Source organism: Chinchilla lanigera, unplaced genomic scaffold (assembly GCF_000276665.1).
Source record: "Chinchilla lanigera isolate Chin_1 unplaced genomic scaffold, ChiLan1.0 scaffold00021, whole genome shotgun sequence".
NCBI lineage: Eukaryota > Metazoa > Chordata > Mammalia > Rodentia > Chinchillidae > Chinchilla > Chinchilla lanigera.
Genome location: NW_004955422.1, coordinates 272,461 through 284,230, shown reverse-complemented (window position 1 = coordinate 284,230; position 11,770 = coordinate 272,461). Strand labels below are relative to the sequence as shown.

Here is an 11,770-nt window from a genome sequence, read left to right as displayed (position 1 = left end):
GTGTGCTAACCAAACGCTCATATGTCAGGTTGAACTGTCAGCCTCAGTTCATTATTCCTTTCTGTTTCTGTGCCCTGTTCATGTACCTTTGCATTTGGCATGATGAGGGACAGATGGTAGATACTCCATTGCCACTGGATGAATAAATTATATCAAAGTGGTATCAATATCATGTCTCTCTCCTTCCCATGTTTGCCTCATGGCACCAAGTGGCTGCTAGTGCTCCGCTCACATGGCAGCTTTCCTATCATCAGGAAAAAGGGGAAGACAAAATAAGGCCATATTTCCTCCCTCAAAGTTGGAGTTTTGCATAGTTTTTATTCCAGGTGGGCATCTGCTCAGATAAAAATTCAAGGTTTCTAATGTGATAGAAGAAAGAAAAAGGAAACAAGTGTTGGGTGACAGTAGCTACTGGTTCCAAGACAATCAGGCATAAATAAACCCTGGCACAAATTCAGATATTCTGGAATCCAGAACAGAAGTTCTCCTCCACGGTGGTCCCCACCAATCTCTGCTAGGTCTTACTTTTTAATCAAGGTAAGATTTACATGAAAAATGAAGTATAGAGACCATTAGTGTACAGACTAACGACTTCTGACAATTTTATATGTCTGGGTAGGCAACATCCCCACCAAGAGGTGGACTGTTTTTATCATCCTCAAACCATTCATGAGTCTTTCCAGGAACCCCCTCACCCCCACACTGGCACCCACAGTTCTGATTTCTATCTTTGGGAACAGCTTAGCCTCTTCCTGACCTCCTGTAAATGAAAGCATGAAACACGTACTTTTGTATTTGCTTTCTTTCAGCCAACAGAATGGTTTTGAGAGGTGTCTAGGGTGTGAGTTATAATAGTTTGCTCTACTTAGCAAGTAGTTTTCCAGTGCGTGAATATACCACAATAAAAACATTCTCTTGTTGGACACCGTGTTGATTTAAGTCTTTTTTTTTTTTTTTTTTTTTTTTTTTTTTTTTGTCTTTTCTTCCGGTACCAGGAATCGAACTCACGACCCTGTGCTTGCCAGGCAGGCGCTTTTGCCGCTGAGCTAAATCCCCAGACCCCTTGATTTAAGTCTTTGGTGTTGTGCATAAAAGCTACAAGAAACATTTTTTTACATCTCCATTGTTTAAAGAGCATATATTAATAGTCATTTATTTATTTTACTTGCAAAATAATTTTTCACAAGGAGGGATGTGTATGCGGACATTCTTAATGTGAAAGGAGAAATAAGATTGGTGGGATTTAATTGGGATGCAAGAGGCAAGGTCTGAATTAATGGTTAATCCTTGTCGTGTTGGAAAATAAAACCAACCTCTACAAAAAACACAATTTATAGGCTTAGGTGAAAAAATACAATTTTATAGCAAAAATATTGTGACAAGTGCAGTTTCTTGCTACAAACATGCCTAATACACATTTAAAAATTAGGCTGAATCTTTCACTATGTAAACTATTCTGGCTGACGGACCTTCACAGAAACTCAACTCCATGAGCGCCCACAGCAGATCACATACAAGCTTCAGTCAAATATTTGGAGCTTTCCTTTACTTGCTGATCTTCTTTGTGATTCTGTGTAAAGGGTAACAGTACACTCAGAGTTTGTGTGTGCCAAACCAGTTGTGTCAGCCTTTTCCTTGGATCGAAAAGTGTCCAATAGTTCCTTTTTGATCGTTAGTTGACGTTTACGGCATCTTCTTTCAATTCTAAGTTTGTTTTTTTGTTGAATTATATACACAGCTGGTCACTTGTATGCATGTTATACGTGCACATAGAGCAACGGTTTCATATTTTGTTGTCTAATTTTAACAACACACCCAAAAATATCCTTTGTACTTTTTTCAGTCATTTTTTATTGGTTATGCAGAGTAACAGGTTTCATTCTGACCCATTAGTGCATGCCATGACAACTATGCAACTGTTGTCATTTCCCCCCGTAACCTCTTTTCCCTGCCCTTTCCCATGCCACGTATTTTGGGGGAGTTTCCACGCGTACATTTTGCTCACGTCCGTGCCCCATTGCCTGCATTTACACCCTCCCCCACCTTCTCCGTGTCTAACAATAGTTTCCTTTCTTCTTATCTTTCGTAGATTTTTGCATGTTAGAACACGTGATATTCGTCTTTCTGAGTCTGGCTCATTTTGCTTAACACGGCGGCCTCCAGATCCACCCATTTTCTTGCAAAGGACAGAATTTCATTCTCCCTTGCAACTGATTGACAGACCGTGTGTATATAGACTACATTTTCTCTGTCCTTTCATTGATGGGCACCTGGGCTGGCTCCATATCTTGGGTATTGTGAATTGTACCTCAGTGGGTATGCGTACGCATGAATCTCTATACTATGTTGACTATTGGCTTCAGATATACACAAAGCACGGTATAGGTGGATCAAATTGTGCCTCTTTTTCATTTTTTGTGGATTTGTGTCCTGATTTACATTCCTACTGACATATAAGTCTTCCTGTCCCTCCAGTGCCTCAAAGGCATGTATTGCTTTTGTATTTTTGATACTAGCACTCTGAGTGGGATGAGATAGAATCTCAAGACAGTTTTGATTTGTATTTCCTCAATTGTAACTGTAATCAAAACTCAGCCACCAGCACTTGTGAGTGGCAGTGGCACAGCCCCTATCATTTTATAAAGTGCTCTTATGGCATCTTTAAGATGCTTTGTCAGACAATTTGAAACATAGACAGGTGTGGTCAAAGTGATGTGAAGGGCTTCTGTGTACCCAACACTCAATTTCAGTGATTAGCACGTTAGGGGAGACATTCTTCCATTTACAACCAGAGTATGTCAAGGGCAGCTCTATGGATCCTTGCATTGCAGTGCTCTGAGGGCCTTTCCCAGGCCTTTGGGATATCCCACAGCATCGCCAGCCTCTATCTACAGAGTGTTAATCACACCCTCCCTCCCAGGCCAGGCCAGACAGTGGAACATCCCTCAGACATTGCCAAGTGTCCTCTGTGGGACAAGGTCACCCTGGATGGGAACCACTGATCCTCCTCCACTAAGCCAAGGGTACCTCAGTGTCCTGACACCCGTGGTCCCTAATCCTTGGACCCACTCTTTTGATCAGTGTCATTTTACTTACAGCCATGTGATTCAGGTCATGATAACCAGGTGTGTTTCACTGTCTAACTGGGTAAGAGCTCTTCACTCTGAGGTCCTGCTTCCCCTGGGATCTTCTGCTAGGTTGGGAAGGCCTAGAGAACAGCTCCCTGGGGCCCCGCCTCCTCCTGGGCAGGGTTTCTCCCTGGTGTTGTAAACTCTGTGAAATCTGCCCCGGTTGCCAGATCTTTGTGGAATAGCTGCGAGCCAGCGCTACTGGGCTGTTGTTTTTAAATCAGGTGAGCAGAGACTCCACACTTCATCTGCGCATCCCTAGGCCGTGGACGGGGAGCAGATGCTGCACCTGGAGACTCCAGCAAGGCGGGGGCTCTGATTGCCACAGGCCCGGGGCTTCCTGCCCATGGGTCTCTGGAAACCCACAGGGTTTGCTGATCTCAGGCCTCCTCCACACAGCTGTGCTCAGAAGAGAGCGTCCTGTGCTGAGAACAGCAGAGTCAGCGAAACACCACTGCGAGTTGTCTTTTGTCATTCTGGCTTCTTCTGCATGTGATGGTTGATTCCATCTTGAGAGCAGAAGGAATGGAGCTGTGACCCACAGGGAACTCCGCAAGCGCCCCTGCGTGGGTCTGGGCTTGGAGGCGAGCACAGGGGAGGCCCTGGGGCTGAGGGATGGCGAAGGTGTGATAGCGGAGCCTGGGCACCATTATTCCTTCATATTGAGCACTTCGCGCTAAGGCTCCTGAGGTGCACAGCCCCTCCCTCCATCCAGTGACAGTGACAGTGACAGTCCCTCAACACTGCTCCCCACAGTGACTTCCGTGAGCCCTGGAGACGGGGTGGTGAGCAGGTCACCTCTGCCCCCAGGAGGCCCACACTGCAGAGGGACAGACGGCGACGCAGCAGTTCTGATTCGGCCTGGTAGGCGCTGTGCCTGCAAATGTCCTTGAGAGAGTGGGTACTGGCGATGAGGGCCTGTGGGTTGCAGGGAGGGACATCCCCTCTCTGAGAGAAAGCGCAAGCAGCATACAGAAGGAGGCTTAACTCAGCCTGGGATGGAGCTGGGAGTGGCACGTATGGTATCTACCTATGAGTCTGTATGTCTGGATCTTGGTAGCGTCTGTATGTTTGGCTCCTGACTACCCGAGAGGTTAAGCAACTTTCTAGCTGTCACACAGGCACTACCTGAAATACCCGGAATAGGAACCCAGAAGTCCAGACTGGCAGCAGTGCTTTCCTCCATGAGTGGCTTCCTGGTAGAATTCCCCACTTATCCAAGCAGTTAGGGCTGGTCTCTGTCCCCTTGTTTCTATAGCTGTCGGTTCTATCAGCTGTGAGTTCCTTATAGTTCCAGGCGGCCTTTAATCAGCTGAGCCCTGTGGATCACGGAAGGAAGGAAGCTTTGTGCTGCTAGTGGAAATCCCTGGGTCCTCATCACATTGTGTGGTGGGCTGTGGTGAGACACAGAAACTTTAGCTAGTACGAAGTCCAGCATGGACCAGGACAGTCTGCAAATCAGTGGCTGAACAGTTTTGGTGAGGCCGTGATGTGGCCGAGCTGCGGAGCGGGATGTGGGGACAACAGTGGAGCCTGGGGAGGGGCGTCGGATGGTGATGGGCACTGAGGACGAACAATAGAGGAAAGGAAGTTGTTAACAAAGAGAACCCTGCAGGGGTTTAAGTGTTACTAAGTAGAGAAGGCAAGAATTAGGAGAGGAAGCAGGCACGCCATCACGGGTCCTCTCAGAGGCCATGTTAGTGGCTGTTAGCACAATGAAGGGGCACCAAAAGCATCTCTTCTGACAACTCTCGGGGGCACACGGGGAGAGTGAGGACACTGTTCTACAAGCCAAGTACAGAAAAGGAGCAAGTGACAGTAACAGTACACAAAAACTGCAGGCAAAAGACAAGAGCACCAAAGGCGACAGGAACTGGACATAGAGACAGTAAATTTGCGGTCCCACGTTGTCCGTGAGGGGACTTACAACTTTCTAATGAGGTGGCTGTCCTCGGGTCTGCCTCCACTATTCCAACTTCTGTACCTGAGCTGATTTTACTTTCTGGTGATGAACCCTGGTGACCATTCCCTAATGACTCCAGGATAAAGCCCAAAGTCCAGAACAGCCCTTTACACACTGGCACTAATCTCTGTGCAGATTTAGCTTCTGCTGTCCTCTCCTTTTCTTCCACCCATATATGATACATTTGCACTTGCTCCCTGCCTTCAAGGACGGCTCTCTCCATCACTAACTCCTGCTCACCTTCAATATTTAGCTCACAAGGATTCTAACGGCTTCTCTGTAATTCACTCACTGCATGAAGAGGTCTTTTCTTTGGTGTCATTTCAGATCACACCACTGAAATCGCTGTCGCTTGTGCCCTCATGCCGAGCCCATACAATGTCACTGAATTCATTTTCCTGGGATTTTCTCCCAGTCTGCAGGTGCAGAGGGCTTGCTTTGTGATCTTTCTGCTCCTGTACGCCGCAATTGTGCTGGGGAATTTTCTCCTCATACTCGCTGTCCTGAGCAGCGCAAGTCTTGGATCCCCCATGTACTTCTTCCTCAGCTGCCTGTCCCTGGTGGAGATCTGCTACTCGTCCACTACTGCCCCCAAACTCATCTCGGACCTGCTGGCTGACAGGAAATCCATCTCAGTGGGGTGCTGCATGGCACAGCTTTTCTTCCTGCATTTCTTTGGTGGCATTGAGATTTTTGTGCTGACAGTGATGGCCTATGACCGCTACGTGGCCATCTGCAAACCTCTGCACTACACGACTATCATGAACTGGCAGGTGTGTGCTGTCCTTGTGGGAATAGCGTGGGCGGGAGGCTTCCTACACTCCACTGCCCAGATCCTTCTCATCTTCCAGCTGCCCTTCTGTGGCCCCAATGTGATTGACCACTATTTCTGTGACGTGCTGCCTCTGCTCAAACTTGCCTGCTCAGACACCTTCCTCATTGGTCTCCTGATTGTTGTCAATGGGGGAACCCTGTCTGTGGTCAGCTTTGTGATTCTATTAGCATCTTATGTGGTCATCTTGGTCCATCTGAGGACCCGTAGCTCTGAGGGGCGGCGCAAAGCTCTCTCCACCTGCGCATCCCATATCACTGTGGTGACCTTGTTCTTTGCACCTTGCGTCTTCATCTATCTGAGGCCTTCTGCCACTCTGCCTGTAGATAAGCTGGTAGCCGTGTTCTACACTGTGATAACCCCGCTGCTCAACCCTGTCATCTACTCGCTGAGAAACGCTGAAGTGAAGAAGGCCGTGAAGAGCCTGTGGATCAGGACAGTGAGGCGAGTGACAGACAGAGGCTGAGTGTTGTTTGGGGTCTTGGGTTTGGAATGATTTGGAGTCCAAATTGAAGGGGACCATGGCTGGATGGAAAGTTCACATGACTTCTTGGTTCTAGAGTTATTCTATCTCATGTACATCTTCAAAAATTCCATCTTAATCACTCTTAAAAGATGTTCTAATGGCAACTAGTGACCATACTCATAAGTGAAATAAATCAGACTCTCATGTGTAAACATCGTACTACCTCCCTAGTGTAAGAACATGAAAGAGTAAATAAAATCCAAAAGGTACAATAGGTATTGTGAAAGGGAAAGAAACTGCTCAAAAGGAAAGAACTGGGATGAAGGAAAGGAGAAAGGAAAGAAGCAAGGGAAAATATATATCTATACACAGATAGCTAACATAATTGTACTACTAATTTCTATTGGTGTTTTGAAAGGAACAATTAATGCTTAATTTTTTTGATCACTTTTACATGCCTGTATCTGGTAATCTGAACAACTGCTTTGAAGATAACAATATGCAGTATACAACCATTGTTGATTTCCTATCATCTTGGTTTGAAATTCTGTATCAATTTAAATGTTTTTCTGATTTTTTATTCTCTTCAAAATAAAATGTATGTTGTAGTGGATGTACTGTAAACTTTATATTTATTTTAGAACATTGATTATTTTTATTGTACTAAGTAACACTGTGGTAAGTATTCTTGAATAGCAACATTCACCTCTATGGCACGTTTTCTCTTGTCTGACTTCCTGTAGGGAATTTACTAGGTTACAGAGAATAAAGACCTCTGATGCAGTGTCAGATTGAATCACATATCTAATCAAAATGCCCTTGACAGAATCAGGACATTGTCTTTTTGATGAGAAATAAGACTGTTAATGAATCTCAAAGTATCTCCAACAAAATATTTATTAATTTCAAAAAGGACAGTGTGACTGTATATCCTACTCCTTTATGTAATTGTCTGAAAGTAATATCCTCAGGATGATATAAACTGATGCCATAGGTTTCCTGATAAGATGTGCCAGAGACTCCAGAAGAAAACCCATGCATATATGGACAATGCATTTTTGGCAAAGGTAGCAAAAATGCACAGTGGGGGAAGGAGTAGTATCTTCAATAAATAAAGTGAATACGCACATGCTAAAGAAGAAAAATTAGAAAATTCTTTCATTTTATATGTGAAAATCACTGGATGCCTAAAAATTGGTCACTTATAATTAATTATTTATTCATTAATTTCAGCACAGGCTCTGGAGTTAAAGCGTCTATGTCTAAATTATACTCTTGTCAATTGGCGATGTGATCTTCAAGTAGTTTCTTGTAAAATTTTTAGCTCAGTTTTTTCAGCTATGTACAGGGATAAGACTAGTATGCTTTTCATGGAGTACATGAAGAATATATAAAATTTGTGTAAAATGTGTACAGAATATTTGGTACCTATTAAACACTCAGTAGATTGTGTGTGTGTGTGTGTGTGTGTGCATGAGTGTGTGTGTGTGCGTGTGTGTGTGTGTGTGTGTGTGTGTGTGTGTGAGAGAGAGAGAGAGAGAGAGAGAGAGAGAAAGAGAGAGAGAATGACAGGAGAAATTCTCTTCCTCCATTCCTTCAGGAATGCAGAAATAACATGCATGGATCACTGGTTTCACTTCTCCACTCTATTCAGTAAGCCTTTGTCCGCTGATGCACGGTATTTCATTGAGAAAGTCTATGCCTGTGACAGAAGCCAATCCTATTTATCTTGGAATTAACAAATTAAGGTGTTATTAACATAACATACAGAAGGATTTAGCATAGATTTCTTTAAGGAATGAGACTACCTGGAGCTATAGAAATAGACTTCTCGTCCTTGCAGAGTTTCTGGTGGGCTGTGGATGAGAGGAAGATGCCACGGCTGCACATTGTTTCATAGTCTGTTTAGCCGAGGGTGTGGAACTTGGAAGGAACAACACGGCTACAGTAGGGGGTGCACAGCAGAGGCAGATGGAGGTGCACATGCTACTTCATTTCTCCACTGGCTTCTCTGCTTCTTAGTGGAGCATTGGTCACCAGTCACATATTCTTGAGTGAGCCAGTACCAGGACATCTGGTCCTTTAACCCAACTGCATACCTTGTTAGCTTTGTAGGCTTGAACTGATCTTCTAACTTTTCTGATTGTATGAGAGATACGTTACTTTGATTATATGTTGCTAGGAAAGCTGAATAATAATGTCCAACACAAAAGTAATGCGTGGTAGCTTAGGAAACTATGCCTAACACTTAGCAAATTCTAGTTTTTTAGAGAGCTTGTGTGTGAAAACCATGGGAATTCTGGAGAATTTTGGGAAATCCAGGGAATTCTGGGGGAATTTTGGGAATTCTGAAGCCCTTGCCCATGAAAACCATGTGCTGGTGGTGGGAATTTATGGCAAAATGCTTAGAATTGGCCAGGGATATAGCTCAGTGGCACAAGTGCCTGCCTGGCAAGCACAAGGTCCTGAGTTTGTTTTCCTGTACAAAAAAGAAAAAAAGAATGCTTAGAATTTTAAGAATGGGAAGCCCTACTTCCTTAACAATAGGAACTAGCAGAGGGCTGATTTAACATTGCTACCGATGTACAAGTGAGTTTTTCTCACTTTTGAGGTGAATGAGTTGGATGAGATGAGCCATTCTGAGCACCCTCTGATTCAGGCATGTACAAAGTGTGTGTGTGGGGGTGCAGACCCACTGGCTAACGTCTTCCTGGGACTCTCCCAGTCATCGGTACAAGGAGAGGTGTGAGTGCAGCGCAGGCCACTTAGAGCCTTTGAAGCTGAGGGGTGATGTAACGTTGGATTCTCTTTTGTCCTTTCTTGAGAGTAGAAGAGGAAACATCACAGGCCAGACCAGAAGGGGGCAATTATACAGAGGCAAGTAGAAGTCTTAGTTTTATAATTGGGTTAATTAGAGAGAAGGTTCCTAAACCTCTGAGTGAAACAAGGGAAATTAATTTTTCTTCTTCTCAGAAACTCCTCAGAGGATGCTAGAAAAGTTCAGGGAATTCAATTCTCTGATCTTAATCTTCTACTCCCTAACCCTTAAATGCTTCAGGCTTCTCAGTTCAGCAAACATTTCCTGCAGTTCCCCTTTTTGTAGCTTAAGGGTAGACTGATCCTGTTCTATTCCCTTGTAACTTTCCTAGGAGAGCGTCATTAAGTGCTGGAGCTGGCAGATAGAGGTGGTGATATCGGTGGCATGTGGTGAGTTCCTGGGGAAGGCTGGCCTTCAACAGTGCCTCTTATAGCTCCAGTGGATTCTGAGCTGGTTACATCCACTGAGCCCTTCCTGGATGAGCAGACGCCCAGCGGTACACACACCGGCAGCTTTCACAGCTGTTATTCTTGCTGCCTCGCAGCAGGAGGGCTTCTTACATTGCCCACTCTTAGCTTGTGGGCAGACGTTCAATATCATCTTGTTAAAGTGTCCCCGGTCTGTCTAAATGACAGAGTAAGAAATGACCTGATAGCTCGACTGGAAGCAGATATTACAGTCATTCTTATCACTGCCAATGGTGACAGCCTGTAGGGAATTATGACCAAAGCGAGTTTTCAGAATCAACTTCTGAGTTATGTATTCTTCAGGAAGTTCTTTTGAGACATTGAAGGGACCTGCTAAGACATTCTTATATCCAACTGTCTCTGGGGGAAATAAAAGAATTAATCTGAGTGGATATTAGCTTACACAGAAGCCCAAATTTTGCTGAGAGCAAATTTGAATTGAGATTTCTGTTTTCTAATCCATGTCTCTAGACATTGTTAATGAAATAAAGTCCTGTTTTCCTGGGGTGACTGAGCGCAAATGAATCAGTTTTTAGACCACAATAGGTTTGGGAGAAAAGTCTGAGGCAAAGCAGCAAACTCTGTTCAAGGGAAATTAGTTCACTAACTCTGCCCTGGGATATACCTGGAATTATTTAAAAAGAAACAAGTTTGCTTTTGACACTAGATTCCTTTTCCATATATATTTTCTTTCTTTTCAAAAATTCTTTATTAGTACCTGTTTGCAGTACCTACTGATTGCATTCCTTGCGAGGAGTTGGTCCATGTACATAACACATCTTGTTTTCCCCTCCCTTTCTTCTCCTCCCTCTCCCCTCCCTGCATCTCTTGGTCTTCTTCCTTTTTGCTAAAGATCCACTTCCCTATTTCCTGTTATCTGTCTTATATTTGGTCTTTATTTATACTTTGAGTTTCTCATATAAGAGAAATCGTGCGATATATGAACTTGTGTGTCTGATATATTTCACTTAACATTATGGTCTCAGGAGGTATCCATTTTCCTACAAATGACTGAAGCTTATCCTCCTTTACTTAGTCTGTTTACAAAACACCCCTAGTGTTACCTTGGCTTTGAAATAGCTGCAGTAGCAGATGGAGAATTCAGGGATCACAGCAAAACCTCTTATTAACATCCACTGTATTCCTAGATCTCTGCAAGGTGCTGTGGAGAGTATAAGAGATTCTCGGCCGCCTTTAAGAACATACACTTCACTGGAGAGCCCTGGCAGATCTGTGTGAGACACTTAGACAGTGTGGAAGTAGCAAGTTCTTAAATCCCCAAGGCAAATCTTGCACAGGTTGTCATCCTGGGTGCCCTGTTTGCCTGACCATTGTCCTCTTCAAGATCTCTAAGTTCTGCACAGAGCATTTGGGCAGAAATTCCACCTCTGGCATGTCAGCACCCAGCTTAGACCACCTTATAGTTAATTTCCGCACTTGTTAGTTTTTAAAAATCGTACTCTTCTCTTTACTTTTGCTATAATGCTTGATTCTTTTCCTGGTCTCCCTCCCTTCTGAGGGCAGAACTGGCTCAGCACCCGGAAGGGGAGCCAGCGAATGAGATAGAGAAACAGGTTGCACAGTAGTCTTGAAACCTGGTTGTCTTCTTGGCTTTGTAGCAACCAGCTGTGGGACTCTGGGCCTCGGGTTCTCTGCTGTATGATGAGGAGCCCAGGAGCTTCAGCCGAGAAGGTGGAAGGAGAGGTCCCTGTGGCTGATTCCTCTGTGATAGGAAGTCTTCGGAGGAAAAGTGAGAGAAAGGCAACACTGAAAGAGGAGAGTTGGACCAATTGTGCCATTGAAAACGTCAGTGTACAAGGTTTTGTGACTGGAAAAGTCTAAAGGGAAACCACAAAGTGAGGACTAGGTTAATTTTAAAAATTTGAAAAACATTATTGTGGCCAGCCTGTCTTAAGCTTCTCTGTTCATTTCTACTGCAGGTTTACTTTTCTTTTTCTTTCTTTCTTTCTTTCTTTCTTTCTTTCTTTCTTTCTTTCTTTCTTTCTTTCTTTCCTTCCTTCCTTCCTTCCTTCCTTCCTTCCTTCCTTCCTTCTTTCTTTCTTTCTTTCTTTCTTTCTTTCTTTCTTTCTTTCTTT

General features: G+C 44.2%; 1 protein-coding gene across 1 annotated transcript; it reads left to right on the top strand.

The window, feature by feature from the left end:
• The first annotated feature begins 5,107 nt into the window (after positions 1-5,107).
• LOC102004177 (olfactory receptor 4X2-like) lies at positions 5,108-9,552 on the top strand. Its single transcript, XM_005384933.2, has 2 exons — positions 5,108-6,359; positions 9,526-9,552. The coding sequence occupies exons 1-2, from the start codon at positions 5,454-5,456 to the stop codon at positions 9,550-9,552; spliced, it is 933 nt and encodes a 310-aa protein (XP_005384990.2). The 5' UTR covers positions 5,108-5,453.
• The last annotated feature ends 2,218 nt before the right edge of the window (positions 9,553-11,770 follow it).

Excerpts from the sequence above, each read along its gene's own strand:
- LOC102004177 (XM_005384933.2), top strand. The coding sequence starts at position 5,454 with ATGCCGAGCCCATACAATGTCACTGAATTCATTTTCCTGGGATTTTCT. Across the intron at positions 6,360-9,525 it reads TGAAGAGCCTGTGGATCAGG|GTAACTTTCCTAGGAGAGCG; the intron begins ACAGTGAGGCGA and ends TTCTATTCCCTT.